Source organism: Populus trichocarpa, chromosome 5 (assembly GCF_000002775.5).
Source record: "Populus trichocarpa isolate Nisqually-1 chromosome 5, P.trichocarpa_v4.1, whole genome shotgun sequence".
Lineage (NCBI taxonomy): Eukaryota > Viridiplantae > Streptophyta > Magnoliopsida > Malpighiales > Salicaceae > Populus > Populus trichocarpa.
This window is the reverse complement of record NC_037289.2, coordinates 22,208,398-22,228,389: the sequence shown is the minus strand read 5'-3', so window position 1 is coordinate 22,228,389 and position 19,992 is coordinate 22,208,398. Positions and strand designations below refer to the sequence as shown.

Below are 19,992 nucleotides of genomic sequence, written 5' to 3'. Positions count from 1 at the left end.
GGCTTGGTGGTGAAACATTGCAATGAAATGATAGACAAATCTAGCAGTGGTTGGTGAACAAATGAATAGCAGTGAATCTAAAAATAATATCAGCAGCATTTCTGCTCCGTGTTAGCAATGAAGTTCTCATCATACATCTACAAAAGGAAGCCAAAAGAAAATATCTGCTAGAGGGTTCTATTTCGATGTTCCTTAAGTAACTGAAGTGATGTGGTGACATCTATCTACCTCCTTTAATTTAAAAGTATCGAAGCAAAGCCTGTAACTACTAACCTTGATGACTTGAGAAGAAGAGCGAATCACAACCCTAGCTAGCTTCCTTCAAACTTCAACTACGCAACAACTCCCCTACTAAAAAACACCCTAGGTCGGAACAGTTCTCGTTCACTACGATGTTTCGGTTAAACCATATCTCATTCGAAATTGTCGAAGCACATAACATGTAAGAAGGCAACAAGGCTCTGTTATAACATAAAATAATTTCATTGAACGTTACATCTATTACTGTTTCAAATCCCTAGATAACCACAAAAAAATAAAATTGAGTAAAAAAACGACCTAACATCCGATGCCATTTTCCTTTTCTTATTAGGTGGGGATTCCTAGTAACTCAAATTACAAACCCACCCCTCAGAGACCACCGAATTTACAGAACTACCCCTACAACACTACACTCTATTTCTCCCCTCGATCATTCCTCACTTCTTTCCTTTCTTCGCTACTACTTTCTTCGCTGCTACTTTCTTCTTCGGGGCGCCAACGCTCTTCGGCTTAACAGTTTTAGCCGGTGCCTTCTTCGACGTGGCTTTGGTTGTCACCGCTTTCTTTCCAGGAGATGTTCTCGACGAAGTCCTCAAAGCTTTAGCCGGTCTCTCCTTGGCCTTGGGCTTTGCCGGTGTCGTCTTAGGCTTTGCAGCAGCGGTTTTAGCCTTAGCTGGAGCAGCCTTTGGTTTTGCCTTGGCGGTAGCCTTTGGCTTAGCAGCTGCAGCTTTTGGCTTAGGCTTCGGCTTGGCAGCTGCTTTAGACTTCGCCGGTGACTTAACCGTCGACTTGGTAGACTTAGTTTCCTTAGCCTTGGGAGCAGCTGGCTTAGATTTAGCCTTTGGCTTGGCAGCAGTTGCCGGCTTCTTTTTAGCCGGAGAAGCAGCAGCTGGTTTAGCTGGAGCGGATGATTTAGCCGATGGAAGCTTGAAGGATCCTTTGACTTTAACAATCTTACCGGCAGCCACGAGCTTCTTCAAATGAAACAACAGAAGCTTCTTAAAATTCGATGGCAGTTGTTTGTGTTTCTCTTCGAGAAACTTGGTAATCGCGTACTGGCTCGAACCTGTCTTCTCTTTCAATGTCACTATAGCATCCTTGACCATCTAAGGAAATCAGAAAAAAAAAAATCAGATCCAAAATTAAAAAAAATATATTAAAACAAAAATTGAATCTCGTGTTATGAAGTGTTACCTCTTCATAAGGAGGGTGAGCGGAAGGGGAACGAGGACGGAGTTTTTTAGGGGCAGGAGCTTTTTTGGCTTTAGATTCCTTGGCTTTTCTAGCTCTACTGGGTTTGGTGGCCGGCTTACCATCAGCTGGTTCAGAAGTTGGCGGTTCGGTGCTACCATCGACGGTGACAGTGGGTTCGTCAGAGGACATTTTTTAGAGAACTGGGATTGAATTAGGGTTTGAGAGAAGAAAGGGGATTGAATCCGAAGAAGAACTGGGTGAGGAGGAGACTAGATTGGATCTGGTGGTGTCCAGTTCGCTGGCTATTCTTGATTTTTTTCCGCTTGTGTGAAGAAGATGACGGAAATTATGAGATTTAAATAGTCAAGGGAGAGTAGGACGGTATCCGAAAGTTGGGTTCTGATTGGTGGAGAGAGTTAGGAAGCGGATCGCCCCCTTTGTTCAGGTTTAAATATAAGCCGTTGGATATGGGTTTTATCTACGGTTGACTGTTGGAGACTTATGGGAGGGGTGGATGGGAGGATTAGGAGTGAATGGTGAAACTTTGCTGGAGTGGGTGTGCTTTTAAGCTCAATTAAATTGAGCGTAACTTGAGCTAGAGTTAATTGATTTTGCTGAAATTTTTTGCATTGTGTAGGTAATTATATGAGGTTTCTAATGAGTGGTGTAGCATTTTCTGAGGATGAGTAGTTTGGGAGAAAATTGAGTTTGAAGCTGTGATGCTCAAAAGTAGGGTTTTGTTTGATGTCATTGAGGTTTTGGGAAAATTTAGAAAAATGCTTGGATTTAATTCTGGTTTTTTTTTGTGTAATTTACTAGTAGGGTAGCAAAGGAATCTATTGACCCAAGAATCATGGAATTCTATTGAGATTTGGGAGGGAAACTATTGATTGGAAAGACAATGAAGTTGAACACATCCTAGCTGTAAGAGTGTTGTGTCCAGGTGCCACTATAACATTTGTGTGGTGTATGCATCTGCTTGGAAAAATGAATTGATTCATTGTTTTCAATCTGTGAAGGCACTGCTGGTGATCAACTGGAGTCTAAATGTGATTGAATGCAGTGTGATTGAATCAATGATTCATACAAGATCATTTAGCCAATCATTTTCAAACATCATGTGGAAATTTCTTAGGTAAACAAGTCGTATGGAACCCCAGTATGATATTTGCATCACATCAATGTATACTGCTCACTCTTGTGTGAAAATCAATGTCTAAAAACCATCCTTGCAGATGTGTATTGCACCTCCATCTGGGAATTTATCGTGTTAGAATTTACTGTGCTTGATCATTTGTTTACTTTTACCATTGTTCATCAGTTTCTCAATGCAACAAAGTCATTGAGCAGTAGCTTGACTCCAAAGACAATACAAATGCATTTACATCTCTTCAATTCACCGAATTATCGTCAAGAAAATCATAATCAGTTCTGCAAAACCATGAATTTAATTGCATGAATGTGTAAATTAAGGACAAAGTAAATGCTGTCTAACCAGTGCTGTCAAACACGCTGGTAATTCACTTCAATGCGCTTCATTCAGTATCGGGAACCAACATATAGTTGTCTGATGTTGTTATCTCGTAAATCCATCTTCTGGCTTGCAATCAAAAGACTAACTGAGTGCCTAATCGATTCATGTATGTGCAGTAAATATTAACTTGTGGTGATAAATTAAGCGGGTGTGATCCTAGCACAAAAGAATGCTTCTTATGCAGGCATCACTGCTTTTAATAACCACAAATGAATTGCATCAGCAACATGTTTCAAGTTTAAAAATGCATAGGCTTCCAGATGTGATACACTATTTTAGCATCCAGGTCGAGAATAACTCAAGAATGCATATAAAATGCTGATGAATGTTCATTGGATGACATGAATATTTGCAAGTAGTGCTTCTTGTTCTATATATATGGCTAAGATTGAACTGGGGCATCATCGTGGCTGCACAAAGCATCTCGTGATCAGAAGACTTATTGGAATCAACCATGATTCTCGATGCTCTGTTATCTTGTATTTATTTTATTTATCCAACATATTCATGTTGATTTTTCTTAAAAAATTAGCATCTATGTTGAGTTTAGATTCACTATCCATGGTGCGTCTGTTAAACTGGTTGTGATGTCCTGGTTCTTCTATAACACATTCACTGTCCAAGCTAACAATGTTTCGACACAAGGCATGTAAATTTTGGTTAGAACTTCTCTCCACTGGCAATGTTTTAGTTGAAATGCCGAAAATGCGATGGTGTATGATTCATCTGTTAGCAAGAACAAAGGTATACAGTTTACCTAGCATAACAGGGATATAGAATTCCTTACATGGCATGAAAGTTTGCAAGAAGGCAGGGATATAGAATTCCTTACATGGCATGAAAGTTTGCAAGAAGGCGTGGCGATTGAATCTTTATGCAACTCACAAAGGTCTTCTATCTTTGTTATTTCACCCTCAACTTTTTCCTTCTTGAATCCATTTAGAGTTCCATTTATTAAATAGGAGGATGACCCTCAAATTTAAGCTAAGAATTGACTGCAGATTTAGAGACTGGTTTGTCTCCTTGATAGCATCTCTCGACTCTACGTTCTCAATTGATCAGGTTTACACAGGAGTGATGGCGATGGGAGCAATAGGAATCTCGAGAAAAGCTTAAATTAATGAAGGTTAATCTCGAGGGGATCCTTGGAAACTGGTATTGTGTCAAGGCTTGGCATGAAAAACCAAGATTAAGACCGAGTCGGAACACAAAATGTACAGGCATGTGAAAAATATTGTAACTTCTCCAGGTCAATCCTCGCTAGCACATTAGTAAATATTAGGGTGTAGCTTAATGAATGTTTACTTCTTGTTAATTTGAATTAATAAAGTATATCTAAGCTATTCGGATACCCATAATTAAAATAAAAATAACAAATATTTTTAACTTTGAATATTTTTCTTTAAAAGATAAAAATTGCTTGGGACCGTCATTGTGGATTTAGATTTACAGGCTTGTTACCTATCTACTATATAGTCTGCAAGACAAATAATTTTATTGTGTGCTTAGTAGCGTTGTAGTTTTTGTAGTTAGAAAAATGATTTAAAAAAATATTTTTAGTTGTTGTTTAAAAATATATATATTTAATTAAAATTGTTATAAAATAGATTTTTACATGTAAAATAAATAAAAAATATGTCTCTATAAATGAAAAAAAAAGTTATTTTAACTTTTATAAAATAAAATTTAAAACGCAACTATGTGTTGTATCTAATATAAAAAAACAAGTTATTTAGTTAATCAAATAAAATTATCTTTATGGTTCGACAAAAAACAGAAGTCACCATAATAAATTAATAATAAATAAACACTTAAAAGCTTAGATATTACTTTTTTTTTTCTTAACAAAAAATTTTCAGCACATGTTTTTTTGACATGTTTTTGCAATTAAAAAATTTTTAAGAAAAAATCAAAAAGTTTATGCATGCATGTAATGAAACAAATCAAAAATTATATATGTTAATAAATAGGAAAAAAAACTCATAAACGATAACTAAAAATAAAACTGGAAAAAATAAGAAATAAGTGTAAATCAATGTTAAATCAAGGGGTTTTAATATAAATATAAATAAAAAAAATATTTGAAAAGAATATGTAAAAGAAACGTTAATTTGTAAAAAAATACAAACAAAAAAAAAATCAAGTGTTGTTAGGTCTAGCAAGTCAAGTCAGCTTATCTAGCACATGTCGTTAGGGCCCAAGCGCAGTACAGGCCCACCTGACTAGGTCATTTTTTTGTTGCATCAAATTGTCCGCTCCGTTGTTTTAAAAAAAAATCAAATGACACGTCGCCCGCGGGCCAAATATTTTTTTCTCTTACAAAAAATGTGTACTTGCAGGCTTTTTCAATGCATTTTGTACATAAAACAAATTAAAGTGTAAATTAAAAAACTTATGCATACATATTGTTGCTATCCAATTTTTTACCCATGTTTATGCTACCAGGGTTTTTTATTAATTGTGGTAATTAAAATATTAATAAATCAATATAAAAGGAAGAGGCGTGGTACGCACGTGTCAATGCATTATCATCCCCCACCAAACGAGTGGAGCATAGGATGTATTACGATGATCAAAATACACGACCACCATGTCTTCCAACGTGTCAGGTGGTGGCAAAACTGTTGGTGTGGCGTGTTTAGCCTGGTTAGCGGTGATGGAGGTTTTTCCTCCTCCCCTTCTTTTCTCTCTCTTGTACATTAGTTTTCATGCCAATCCTTTAAAAATTCAAATGTGTCATTTGGTTTGTATTTGTTTTAAATTTGCTTCTCGCTCTTTTGATTTCTAATTATTTTGATTTTAAAGCTTCTTGAATTTATTTATTTTTGTTTCAATTTCATCCCTTTGCATTTTATTTCATAAATTTTTTTTATTTAATTTGATCCTTATTCTTCTAATTGCTATTTTTTTATCCTTTGCAGTAATTTTTTTTATACATCATCAGTTATAAATTAATTTAAATTTGTTTAATTTTTGTTTTGTTTCCAATTTTGGTCCTCAATTTTTTCTTGCTTTTTTTTCATCCTTTTCTTCATTTATTTTGTTTTCCAATCCCTAATTATTTCATTTCAATTATTTTTTTATGCATGATTTAGTCCTCATTGTTTTTATTTTTTATTTGTTTTCAATTTTCTTACGATTAACAATTTTTCTTTGTTACTTTTTCGTGTTTGTCTTCTACAATTATGACCAAATCCATTAGTTTTGATGATTAGCTCAATTTAAGTTTAGTCTTCTTTTTAAATCCTTTTTAAATTTTAATTTTTTTTTCCATTTCATGATTTAACATTGACTTATCGGCGCTTGAACTTCATGACTTGTTCTGATTTTGTTTTTGTGAGGTTATTCATATCTTATATCTAGGGTCGCTTGTTATTAAGGTTAGGTTGGGTTAACTCGGGTTTTTTTTTGTTTTATCATCTAGTATTTTTTTTCCCACTTTTAAGGGGATGTTTTTTACTTTTTAAGAGTAACAAGGGTTGCTTTAAGTTTTTTTTTATCTTTTCTGGATCTACCTCTTTTAAAATGATTTTTTTTTCTAATTAGATGTCATCATTCAATATTAAATTGGCCTTGTATTGCCTCGGTTTTTTTGGTACTCATTGTTAGATCTTGTTCTTTTAACAAAAAGTTTTTTAATTAAATCAATTTATCTCACCCTTCAACATTGAATTTATTTTATATTGAGCCTAGGTTTGAAATTTAACGGTTTGTGACTTTAGAAGATTAACCTGAGCTTAGAAAGTTCATCGAGATTTGCTTGGTTTTTTCCTTCTTTTTTTATCTTATTATTTTCGGTTTCATCCCCAAATGTTTTCTTACTTCTTCTTCTTTGATCCAATTCCTATGGGATTTTCCATTCGTTTTGAAAAAATCATGTGTTACCTCAAGCTTTTTTTCTGGCTTTGTTCAATTTAGTTTTTTTATGAGGATTTTTGCTTTTGAATTAAATATAAGCATAAAATGTTTCCATCATTTGTTCTAATTACTTTTGAGACCTCGGGTCCCTTAGGTTATGAGTCAACGTATCGGATCGAGCATTTTGAGCATCAGATGGTGTATTTTGATTTTGATTTTTTTTCCTTTTTCAAAAGATCCCCACTCACTTGATTTTTATTTTTGTTTTGGATTCTTTTTGTGAATTTATGGAATTATGAATTTTTAATTTGGCCCTTCAGTTCAATATTTGATGGTATTTTGATTTCTTCCCTTAATGTTTTGGTTTTAAATTTTTATTCTTGGTACCTTTATAAAATTTTAATTTATTTTCGATTTCATCATTGAGTCTATAATTTTGATTTTTTTCAATTTCATCACCCAAGTTTGTTGGTATTTTTTTTTGTTCATTGATTTTTTCCTGGTTTTATCTTTCATCGTTTGGATTCCAAGAAATTAACAGTTAATATTTTTTTTGTTTTTTTCTATGATGTGGAGCGTTTAATTTTTTTCCTTTTTTAAAGTACACTTATAGCACTTTGTCATCGTTTGTTTACGCTTAAAAAATATAGGGTCGGCCCGTAGCGAAGCACGAGCAAGCTATCTAGTCTCTATCCAAAAAATGTTAAATAAGAAGGAAAAAAAATCATTGATGAGAGATATTAATTGAAACATAAATTTTAAAATTATTTTTTAAAAATATATATCAAACAAATATAATGCAAAAAAACAAGGCAATATTAAAAAAAATAGTTACCCAATTGTTATGGTTTAACTCGTTAAACCCGTAACCCGAATCATGAACTCAACTGGGTTCAGTATTTTTTTTCCATTAAATTTATATTTACATTTATATTTTTTTAAAAAAGAGAGGACTAAAAAGACCTAGACTTACGGGCCCATGACCTAGCACGTTTGGGTCACTGAAATGAAGAGCCCATGAGTGTTAATGGGCTTTCAAGCGCACACCAATAGCCCGAGGCTTATTTTTATTTTTATAATTATTTAAAAGGGAACGACCTATCATCCGCCTCAATTTTTTTCATTAAATTGCCTGCAAGCCCAAAATTTAGCCATTATCGTGGTGGCTAAAAAGTCGAGACAACTTGTATTTTGCTCAAAAAAACCCAATTTTTAAGCTATTTTAACTAAAAAAAACCTTACCAACACTTTTATAACACCTACAGACCGTTCCATCAACCACAAATACCCAAAAAGTGGTTCAAAAACCCAAAATCAAACCTATTTAGTTTTGGCTTTCTTGGTTTAGATCTAGTTTTTCGTACCATGAAGTCCCTCTCATCTTATGAAACCCGTGGATACTAAGAAAGCCCATTTTAGTGGTTAGAAATGGAATAATCAATGAATTTATCTCTCCTCTCTAGAATCTGGTAAGCTTCTCTCTCTTCTCTCTCTGACCAGGAACTGAAAAATATCATAAATTAACTTATGTATAAAAATTGATTTTTTAAAAAATTAAGGGGACCTAAATGGTATATATTGTGTTATTTTTAAATATTGAAGACCTTAGTGGATTTTTCATGTAATCTTTGGCTCATCACCCATGTTTCAATTAGAATCAACCTTCAATTAGAATCAAATTGCTCAAAATAAAAATATGAGGACCAAAATAAAACATACAAAAATATATAGTGTCATCCATATTGTTTTGTGAAGGGGTTAATAGTGTCAGTTGCACGGTATTCACCCCACACATTTTAATTTATAAATAATTATAAAATTGCTCATCAATTATAGTTAATCTTTATCCCAAATGAATTTGGGATATCAATAATTTGGGATTGAATGTTTCAATAAGAAAAAGATTTTGAATGTTGAAGAAACTTAAATGGACTAGTTAAATTATAATTATAATTAAAAAAAACTAAAAGACATGAGGAAAACACTTGTTTCGAGACATAATACACTTTGGTTTCACACATTGTTTTTCTTTTTTTAATCATTTATTTTTTTTTATAATTGAATTTTTTTTTTGACTTTATTTCTTCAACATTGCTTTGGTAGAGAATTGTGATTCATAATTTATTTTGATTTTTTTTCGATGAGATTGTTATTTTAAAAAAAAATCTTCAAATTGAGTTATTGTGATTTTTCTAAAAAGAATTTGGTTTTTTTTTGTTTATAAAAAAATGAAAATGAGGGGATAAAAAAGGAGGACTCTTTCCTTTTTATTAAGTGCATTTTGAAAAAAAATAGTTTAAAAATTTTTAAAATTCATTTTTTATCTATGTAGTTTCAAACTTTTATGTTTTGGTCTATAAGTTCATTTTATTTATTTTCCAATTACAAGTTAAAGGAATGAGAGAGAAAGTCATCAAAAAATATCGACAAGTGAAAAAATTATCTCATATTGACGTTCTAACCACTAAAAAAAGTTATCCTTGTGTAATGAGTTGTAATTCTCAATGAGAGTTCAATAAAGATGAGTTTTCCCTCTCATGATATCATCATCATTATTGAAGTTTTTTTCATTTGATGATTCTTCAAAGAGATCAAGGTTGTTGTATGGTTGAAAACTGTTTTTTAAAGTTTTTTAGAGTGTTTTCAGGTGAAAAAATTGAAAAATTAATTTTTGAATTTCAAAACATGAATCCTGATTTTATGATGATTAGAAATGATCAGAAAATGTTGCAGACGATGACAAGTCATCTTTCATGATAACGACTTGCCTATGTAAAAAAAAAACAAAGCAAACAACGTGTCATCCATTTTATTAAAAAAACATTTAAATTAGCTAAAGCGAGCTTGGTTCTTGGATAGTTGGCAAACAAACAAGATTGGCCTGCTAAGCTAAGTAGCGCTTGACTTTTTTATAATTATTTTTTCAAATTAATATGATTAAAATGCTCTTTCTTTTTTATTTATTTTTTACTTTGCATTAATTTTTTATTCAAAATTTAATCAATACACTCTCTCTTATGTTTAAAATTGTTTAGTTCACTTTTTTTTAAGTAGCGCTTGACTTTTTTATAATTATTTTTTCAAATTAATATGATTAAAATGCTCTTTCTTTTTTATTTATTTTTTACTTTGCATTAATTTTTTATTCAAAATTTAATCAATACACTCTCTCTTATGTTTAAAATTGTTTAGTTCACTTTTTTTTAATTATTTGTTATTTTTAATATTTTTTTGTATTTTTATAATATTTCAAAGAGATTATCCCCATTTATCTTTAATTTGTTTTCTTTCGTGTTATATAGAAATAAATTATATTTGCATGATGTATTGATAGAAATAAAATTAGTTGTTCTTTGTAAGAAAAAATAATAATTTATAGGATAAATAAAAACATATAAATTAAAAAAAAACTCAAGGTTAAATATTTGCATTGTAACACCCCATGACAATATTGTAACACCCCATAATTTATATTCATAAAATAGCTTTTTTAAGCCTTCAACTTAGAAAGTCAGATAATTTCTTTTTATATAAAATACAAGACTATTATAGTCTAGTTTTTACATTTTGATCTCTCTTTATTAAGTTGAATATGAAGCTCAATTCTAAAAAAATCAATTACAAAAAAGAACTTAAATAATCTCAAGTTAATTGGGTTAATCAGAAAAATTAACGACTCGGGTTACTAGATTAATATAAATTCATAAAAAACAAACTAAAATAAATTATGAAACTCAATTCTCAGTAAATCCTCAGTAAATTTAACTTTAAAGGATGAAATTAATTTAAAAAAAAAACAAAAATTATTCCAATCAAAAATACCTTGGGAGAAGAAAAATTATTTCTCGATTAGTTCTTGTTAATAAAAATAAATTTGAATGAATCAGTTTCATGTGCCTTTTCATTGGTTCTTTTCATATCTATGCAGGGTTGGATGAGTGGAGAATTGAATTGGTAGAAAAATAAAAACGAGAAATGGGCTGCAACAGGATTGCGTCAAAGATAAAGGATCAAATTGTAAGTTTAGAAAGATAAATAGGGTTTTCAAGTAGTGCATTAAGAAATCCAGGGGTCTATTCAATCTTGTCCATTTACTTTTTAGTGTACCCTATAAATTCACAATCACATCTAGCGAAAACGAAAACCCTAGCCACCCCTAAAACACTCTCCAGCCGAACCTCCTAAGCTCGAGCAAGGGTTTTGCGTCTCTGCAGTCCACTACACCTTCTACCATGGTAAGATCACAAACCAACCCATCTCCGACCTTCAATCTCCTCTATGCTTCTATATTTTCCCTGGAAAATGATCGAAACTGTTGGAAATTACCAACAACCGATTGATTAATCATTTTTTTCTTGGGATCCAAACAGAGGCTTCGAACGGTTCTCTAATTGTTTTTTTGTTTGTTGTCGGTGGTTTTCAGGCAGACGTTGAGGCCGATGTTGCTGCAGCAGGACAGCCAAAGAAGAGAACGTTCAAGAAGTTCAGTTTCAGAGGAGTTGATCTGGATGCTCTTCTGGACATGTCTACTGACGAGCTTGTCAAGCTCTTTCCTGCTCGTGCTCGTAGAAGGTGAGCGAGACAGAAACTTATTTTTCTCTGTTTTTTAATGCTTTTAAATGCTCTTTTGGACATGTCTACTGACATCCGTGCTGTTTTGATGTCAGGTTTCAGAGGGGCTTGAAGAGGAAACCGATGGCACTTATCAAGAAACTTCGCAAGGCGGTACGTTTTTTCCTTTCTCGTGGTCTGCTGTGTGGTTTAATTTAATTTGAATTTTATTGTTTTTTTAGAATAGTTCTCAATGTATTTTGTTATAAATTAAATGAAAAAATAAACTCTGGTTGCCGTTATTTTTTTGTCCACCATATCTAATTACTGTTATTGAGGCATGGAAGTCCATTGCATCGCATTTTAAGAAATATACCATGGAACCTCTATTTAAATTCAATATTAAGATTTTTCTTTTATTTGTTGTGGGTAGACTAGTAAGGACATTGATCCATTGACGGGACTTTACCACTAGATGTTTATCTAGCATGTCAATGGTTGAACACTTGAACTAATTGGCCAGCCAAGTCAATAATATGACTGCCAGATTGTGATAAACAAGTACCTAATTCTTTGGGACTTTCTTTTCACCTTGATGGGAATCTGTTTTCCAATGCTAGGGAAGATTATCTTACCAATGAAGTAAACATGTCACCAGAATAATACTATCATTTTTAAGGTGGTGCTGCATTGTAGTCCGTGGTTTCTATGGTAGGAACATCTTCCCAGAATGGACAGTTGGTCTGTTCTTCATTTATGGCTGTTATGGATTTCTGCTTTGCTTTGATTGTAAGCATCATTGAGTTGTTATAGTCTGTCAGGATTGTTGCATGACTTTGTAAATGTTATGTTTATTCATGCTTATCTTACATTCTATTTGGGAGGGTAGAAAGTAGTAGGAAAGAAAACTATGGGCATGAAAGTTTGAAGGGGAAGTGATTCTTTTCTGTTTGGGAGTTTGAAGGAAAATGATGGGAGTGTGTGATGACAAAGGAGGGGGAAAATAAGTCCTTGGGCTCGCCATTTCCTGTCTCAACAATCTTAAGGAGAAAGTGGAGGAAATGGAACTCTCACATTTTATTATGTGATTTTACATATTTATCCTTGATTGAATGTCAAGTGTAACTATTTCAAATGTGGATCTGCAATTCTCTTACCAAGAAAATTTTTCTATCCTCTTTTCAAATAAATTAAATAACTTTCCCCACATTTCATTCCATCCAAACATGAAAAGAGAAAACTACTTGCTGTCATTATTTTCATCCCCTTGTTTTCTCTCCCTTGCTTTCTATCCATCCAAACTTGGTGTTAGCCCTAATTTTGTGAATGTCATTTCCCATTGAGTGTTAAAAACATGCTGTTAAACTATCCATGGTGTTATGCTTTGGAACTGCTACGCATTGATTTTGTAAGGTTGAATGGTGCATGTATTTGGTTGAAAGGCTATATGTAGAACAAAGAACTCACTTTTTAGTTTTCATTGTCATTCAACCAAGCTTTGTACTCCATCCGTCCCATAAAGAGAATCCTATTGGGCTGGTAACACATTAAGAGAAGCATTAAATACTATGTCTTTTTTGGTGCTCAATTCTTTGATATTTTGACAAGAGACATGTCGGGGCACCTAAAATAAGGAAAGGACTCTATTGGTGGGATGGAGGGTGTGGTTTTATGTTGCTTGGTCGCTATTTTTTGTTTATGATCGTGAGATGTCTGCATTCCATTTTTCCTGATATGTCATTAGAAGTCTGTTGATGTGCAAAATTGATATGAATGCTTTCTGAAACTTTTTTGTTGTGATGTCTTGAACAGAAAAGGGAGGCTCCACCCGGTGAGAAACCAGAACCAGTCAGGACTCACCTTCGCAACATGATCATAGTACCTGAAATGATCGGAAGTGTCATTGGTGTGTACAACGGCAAAACCTTTAATCAAGTTGAAATCAAGCCTGAAATGATAAGCCATTATTTAGCTGAGTTCTCGATCTCCTACAAGCCCGTTAAGCATGGAAGGCCTGGAATTGGTGCTACCCACTCCTCAAGGTTTATTCCTCTCAAGTGAAGATTTTGCATATGCGGTATCTGTTGTTTCATGTCATGGACGTGCGTTTTGTTTCTGTCACTTCTTGATTGAGTAGTTTTTAATTTCACTGCTTTTCTTAAAAAATATCTTCTCAAGTTTGAACAAGAAAATTTGTCTGGTTTTATTTCAACTTATTTTATGCTAAAGAGACTGAGACTCTCGTTGCATCAGTGCCTTGGCTAGGTTCTCCCCTTCGACATATTTGTTGAGATTATGATGTGTTCAACCTGAGTATTATTTGCTTAACAATCCATATCTTTTAACACTAGGTTAGAACTCTTGCTTTCTCAACAGCGGGTAGTTTTTTGGGTGAAAATCATCAATGGTGAAATGCAAATCTGAACTTATTTTTCATCATGGGCTCAGTTAACAGTTAACGTGATTATTTTCGTTCTAGTTCATCGTTCCAATTTCTTGATATTCACCTAATTTTTCATCCCAAGCATCTTATTCCTCGTAATCATTTTTTTTTAATATTTATTCAAATAATTCTCATAGTTTTAGTTTATTGTTTAAACTAATTTTTTAATCTAGTTTGAGTACAGTAGCTTTTAAAAGTACATTTGCTTTGAAAAAGTGTTGAATGGTTCTTTTTAAAAAAATATTAATTTAATATTTTTTTATAAAAATAATTTTAAAAGTAGAAGTTGAGGTAAAAGTATTTTGAAAAAGTTGAAATTTTTTATTTGTTTATTTTTTAAATTATTTTTTATGTTTTTTTATTATGTTAATGTTAAAATAAATTTTAAAAATAAAAAAAATATTTTTTAATTTTTTTTAAAAAAAAAATAGAAGGAAATAGATAGAAGGGTTAGGGGAGTGACCAATTGGGCTTATGTAGAGCTCAATAAGTGAGTCCGATCATTGCAAATATGGCCTGTTAAGGAGATGCTATAGTGAATTTTTATTTTTTTTATAATGCTCAACGTTTCAAAATATGATGTTAACTTTTTACCCAACTAATAGTTTCTATAATAATCATTATCACCCTGTTATTTTTATCATCCCTCAATGCTTTCGAGCTTGCCGACGCCATTTGAATTCTTGCATCATTCCTAGAGCTATGCCTCTCTGCCTATGGTGGGCTATTATTATCATCATAACATCAAAAATATCCTCGCTATCTCAGCTTACCACTCGGTTTCATAAATGTTGTCCGGTAAGGAGACGGTTCATGTACCCAGAAAATGTAGGGTCGGCAGAAGTGCAGAACAAACACCCAAGCTATCCATTCATCGCGTGTTTATTATTTTGAATTTAAAATGTTTTTTTATTTGAAATATATTTAAATAATATTTATTTATTTATTAAATTTTATTTTTGATAATAATATATCAAAATTATTTAAAAAAACTAAAAAAAAAATTAAATAAAAAAATTAATTTTTTTGAAAATAACATTTCCACCCTCAAAATAAAGATTTGAATAAATATTTGAAAATGTGATAGGTGTTGAGAGATAAAAAAAAAAAATTAAAAAATATAACTTCTGAGTAAGGTTTGTATATAGTTGAGTTATACCTAATAATCTAAACCTCAACATTTATTATATTTTTAAACACACTCTAACTCTCACTTCTCAAAAGCTTCTAGCTTAACTCATTTATTAAACTCAAATCGGTCAAATAGATCAAGCTAGATTAAGTGGTTCAGGATTCTAATGTAGAAATATTTAAAAAAAAGTTCAATTTAAAGTTAATAGGTCCCATCAAAATTCAATTTGATTTTTTTTATTAAAATAATTTTTTTTATATAATATTGTTTTAACTGAAAAATTTTTAAATTTACCTAATTTAATCGGAGTTAATCTAATTATTCAACCTATAACTTAAGCTTTAGACGAGTTAGGGATGTTACATGCATGATTCCTACCGACCAATTATTAGTATTATTGATAAAACTATATTGTTCATTAGCTTTTTGGTGAGTTATTTCTTCATTTACTACTTGATTTTTTTTCAAAATTAGATGTTTTTAAATCTTATTTTCAATTATATTCATCAAAATAATAACGTCAGCTTCGTTCTATTTTTCTAAAAAGAAAAATATTGTGATAAAAAAGTATCCATCAAGCATTCATTGTCATCACAAAAACTCTCACTCCCCCCCTGTGTAGTCTCTCGCTCGAATTCTCTCCTTGTTTCAAAACTTTTTTTTTTTTTGGATTCGAGAAAACCTCACTTCCTGGAAAGCGCACTTTGTAGGCCCAGGTGAGCGAGTAAAACCCCGACTGTCCCAGGCTCTTACAAGAGGTGCACGCCCTGACTCGAACACGAGACCTGCTGTGCAGATCTCAAACCCTTTGTCATCACGCTACGCTTCTTGGGGACTCCTTGTTTCAAAACCCTTCTTCTTGGTTTGCATGGTGCCCTCCACCCTCACCAATATCTCTCTATTTTAAATATTTCAAAGGTTTGTTTACAGCAAGGATTACAATGGTTTTGATTGGCTCAATCCATTGTCTGGTTTATGGTGTTTTCCTCGTAAAACTGGTCTTCTCTATTGTTTATCTTCTTCTCCATACATAACAAATCAAGAAGCATTGGGAAGAATCACGTTTTAAGTAATTTATATATACCAGTAGATCACATAATTGCAAAACCTGTGATCAGCTGACAACAGCTGCTTCCGGCCAGGTTCGGGTGTTTGTTTTCGAGTTTTTAGTCTTTTTAAAATGATTTTTAAACTAATTTTGTTGGGAAAAGTAATTAGTTGATGTTTCTAATGTTTTAGTGTAAAAAAATAAATTATTTTAATATATTTTCAATTCAATAATATTTTTTAAAAAAATTATTTCCGGAGATAAAGAGAAAAAAAACATTCCATAATTGATAATACAATGCTAGATTACTATTCAATTTGATCCAGCTTGGTTTATTAACCCGTGATGTATGTGATTTTGAAACCTGGTATATTAACTTATGGATTATCTCGTGATTTGACTGAGTCAATTATATTTAATTGAATTAATATTAATTTTTAAAAAAAATATACAAAACATCATTGTTTTGATATAAATTTAATTAAAATTGATTTAGCAATCCGTGAGTTAATCCAACAACTAAAAAAAACTTGGATTTGTTTTTTCATAATAGATATTAACTATATTTGACAATTATCTTAACCATTGTTATAAAACATGGCTAAGGTTATAGGTCGAGTAGATCAACCCGAGATAAATTATATTAATATAAAATAATATTATATTTTTAAAAATCAATACAATATTTTGTATTTGTTTTAAATCAAACCGACTCATCTATCACTTGATTTAAAAATAAAACACAGCTCGTTATAGTCTTACGATACACAAGCCATTGGATTGGCCAGGCAAAAACGTTCCTAACTACTGCTCAATGGAGTTATATCAATTAAAAACATAACTTTCTCGTCCCTGCACGTGAGAATCACACGAAGAAGACCACGCCCTGGCTGGTCAGATACGGTGGTATTTGAAATTATTATAATGGTTAATTTTTAAAATATTTTTTATTTAAATATTTTTTTAATTTTTTTTTAAAATTAACACATTAAAACAATTAAAATAAATAATTAGCATGACACCTAACCAAAACTATATATACCATAAGTCATTACTAATATTCTTCACATAGAGCCTCTTAATTAAAATAAAAAATAATTAAAAACCCACTAATTACCGAACAAAAGAATACTAAACCAAATCTCAAAACTGTCGGCGTTGACCAAGACCGTGTCCCCCCCTGTATACACCAAAAAAACCTCCAAATCTCTTCAGTGTCTCCCCAAACAAAAACCACATTATCAAACAATCCACACAGTACACTACGACAATGATTGTCACAACAACCCTCTCCCTTGCTGGTTCTTCATCTCCTTCCTCTCCAGCAGTACAGGCGAAGAATGAGCCTCAACGCCATTTCAGAGGCGTGAGGAAGAGGCCGTGGGGTCGATTTGCTGCTGAGATTCGTGATCCATGGAAGAAGAAGCGGAGTTGGCTTGGCACTTTTGACACAGCGGAGGAGGCGGCACTTGCTTACGACGAGGCAGCTCGATCTCTACGTGGGCCAAAGGCAAGGACAAACTTCTTCCACAACGATCATTTTGCTCCCGTGCCATTTTCGCAAACTGCGGTGGTTGGTGCAGGTGTTTTTGAGAAATGTTGCTCGCCGGTTTGTCTTGCTGGTGAGGTGGCGAGGATGACGATGCCAGCGGCATCTCCGGTGAGGTCAGAGTATACGGGGTACAACATGGAGACAGTGAATGAAAACGTGGGTTTGGTTTTAAATGAAGAGAAGAAGTTGCGTGGAGGGAAAAAACCTTTTTTGTTTGATTTGAACTTGCCGGCACCGCTCTTTTGAGTGGTCTGGGATTGTGGTTTTTGTGGCTGGGGCTGGGCGGAGGAAGTTGTTGATCGGTCAAGATTAGTTTGCAGAATTTTGGGCCCTGTCGCTGGTTAGATTATGCGTCCAATCGTGTACAGTTTAGGGTTAGGCGGAGTTTTTGGTTTGTGTTAACGTGGGGTTGATGGTGGGATTTATAACAGTCAAGGGTTTTTTTTTTTCTATAAAAAAAATAGCATATCAAATCAGCTAGCAATTATTCTTGATGAATTCATGAATCAATTAAATTATGCGAGTTTTTTTTGGTTGCTATGAAGAACAAGAACCCGACTACTGTAAATCAAAATCAGCTCCTCTTATTTTCAGGGCCGGTTTGAGATTATTTGTTTTTTTAAATGTTTTTTTTTATATATTAAAATAATTAAAAATTTTAATTTTAAAAATACAATGTCTTAAATAGATAGTTATAAAACATTGGCGTTTCACGACAGGTTGGGTGAGTTAATCTATGAGTCGTGATTTTTGATTTTTAAAAAAATATTAAAAGATTATATTTAAAAATATATATTTTAAGATAAAACTTAGTGTAAATTAAGTTATAGATGAACAAATCATTAAATTAATTTATTTAATTAGATTGAATTTTATAACTTTGTTTAAACACTTTAAACAAGACTCGAGGTTTAGATAACTAAAATCACTCCATCTCAGAATGCAATGCGAGTACTACTACATATCATTTTCCTAAAGATAATTATTCATAACCATTTACGTGGTGGTCCAATGATAAGAGTTTGGGACTAAGAGGTTTGTTTTCTCTGTGGTCTCAGGTTCAAGCCCTGTGATTGCTCATATGATGGCCACTGGAGGTTTACATGGTCGTTAATTTCAGGACCCGTGGGATTAGTCGAGGTACGTGCAAGCTGACCCGAACACCCACATTAAACTAAAAAAAAAGACAGTTGATCATGATCGGCTGATTGAAACAGCAGGATGGAGAGTGTGTCTATATAAAGAATATTCAATATTCCTTTGCTTTGTGTTTATGCAGGAGCCAATTGGTCAAATTTTCCGGAAAAAAAAATTCCGTTAGAAACAAGAGGTGAAAATATGAGGGTGATCCAACCAGCCTACGGATGGGTGGGTGCGAGGCAAAATAGGTTCAGGTTAAAACAGACTTGCTGGGCCACCCACCAACTAGTTAGTGAAACGACTCAACTCATGCCACGTACTTTTTATTATAATTAGATTGTTTGTTCGTGCTATGCTGTGAGTTTAGTTAATTTTTTTAAAATATAAAAAATACATAAGCATTCTTAGCGTGTTTTTCAATAAAAAATTAATTATGAGCTTATAATATGATATGTATTAATTTATATTTATTTTAAAAATTGATATGATAATATATTGAAATATATTTTAAAATAAATTGTGAAGATGATAATGTTAATGTTAATAACAATTCAACTCCAGCCAGCCAGCCAGCAAGCAAAATGAAAAGTGCCTGTTCTTTTACTTTCCTTCTTTTTTTAATGCCCTTCTAATTATAATGCTACTCTGCTATGCATTGCAGTATGCCCTGCTGCTGAAAAAACTGATGGGTTTTTGTTGCTTTACTCACCAGTTTATCAGTGTTTGTTCACTCCACAGGTTTTCTTATTCATTCACGTTATCCAAGTTCTTGGTCTACGTGTGACTCTAATGTTTAGCTTTAGAGAAGGCCCAACTTTTGGATTTTTTTTTCTTCCTTTAGCACTAAAAAAACAGACAAAATAACAGAATTCATAAAATATTTTAAAAAAATAGTATAGTTTAGAGAGTGAATTATAAGTATCGCACGGGACTCTTTATTTCTTAAAATAAACTCACATAATTTTCAATAATTAGAGAGTTGAGAGGACAGAGAAAAACAAGAAAAAAAAAAAAATTATGAAACACACCAAAACTCTAATAACAGCACTACCCAATACTTTTCAAAAGATATCGATAAAATAAATACAATAACACCAAAAAATATCATGAAAAATGATATTAGTGGGCCATAATTCAAATATATCAGGGTTTATTTGCTTTTAGATGGCTAGTATGTCAAACTCCGGTCATTATTAATAACCTTTCTTGATGTTGTTAGATTCATATCATCGAGATCTTTCCAACGATATTAGTAATGTTATTATCAGAATTTTGGTAT

At 32.5% G+C, this 19,992-nt stretch overlaps 3 protein-coding genes across 3 annotated transcripts; 2 read left to right on the top strand and 1 right to left on the bottom strand.

Moving 5' to 3' along the window:
* Positions 1-441: 441 nt before the first annotated feature.
* LOC18099660 (histone H1) lies at positions 442-1,801 on the bottom strand. The gene is made up of 2 exons (XM_006383628.3): positions 1,456-1,801; positions 442-1,367 (listed from the first exon to the last, which is right to left on the bottom strand). The coding sequence occupies exons 1-2, from the start codon at positions 1,642-1,644 to the stop codon at positions 699-701; spliced, it is 858 nt and encodes a 285-aa protein (XP_006383690.1). The 5' UTR covers positions 1,645-1,801; the 3' UTR covers positions 442-698.
* Positions 1,802-10,920: 9,119 nt separating this feature from the next.
* Positions 10,921-13,650, top strand: LOC7454330 (40S ribosomal protein S15-4). The gene is made up of 4 exons (XM_002307596.4): positions 10,921-11,082; positions 11,271-11,419; positions 11,515-11,572; positions 13,211-13,650. Exons 1-4 carry the CDS (start codon positions 11,080-11,082, stop codon positions 13,457-13,459), a joined length of 459 nt encoding a protein of 152 aa, XP_002307632.1. The 5' UTR covers positions 10,921-11,079; the 3' UTR covers positions 13,460-13,650.
* A 3,305-nt stretch (positions 13,651-16,955) lies between these two features.
* On the top strand, positions 16,956-18,147 carry LOC7476890 (ethylene-responsive transcription factor 9). The gene has a single exon (XM_002307595.3). It carries the CDS (start codon positions 17,292-17,294, stop codon positions 17,817-17,819), a length of 528 nt encoding a protein of 175 aa, XP_002307631.1. The 5' UTR covers positions 16,956-17,291; the 3' UTR covers positions 17,820-18,147.
* Positions 18,148-19,992: the final 1,845 nt, after the last annotated feature.

Coding starts and splice junctions, on each gene's coding strand:
- LOC18099660 (XM_006383628.3), bottom strand. CDS start 1,644: ATGTCCTCTGACGAACCCACTGTCACCGTCGATGGTAGCACCGAACCG. Junction 1,368..1,455: donor CTCACCCTCCTTATGAAGAG/GTAACACTTCAT, acceptor TGATTTCCTTAG/ATGGTCAAGGATGCTATAGT.
- LOC7454330 (XM_002307596.4), top strand. Junction 11,420..11,514: donor CCTGCTCGTGCTCGTAGAAG/GTGAGCGAGACA, acceptor TTTTGATGTCAG/GTTTCAGAGGGGCTTGAAGA. Junction 11,573..13,210: donor TCAAGAAACTTCGCAAGGCG/GTACGTTTTTTC, acceptor TGTCTTGAACAG/AAAAGGGAGGCTCCACCCGG.
- LOC7476890 (XM_002307595.3), top strand. CDS start 17,292: ATGATTGTCACAACAACCCTCTCCCTTGCTGGTTCTTCATCTCCTTCC.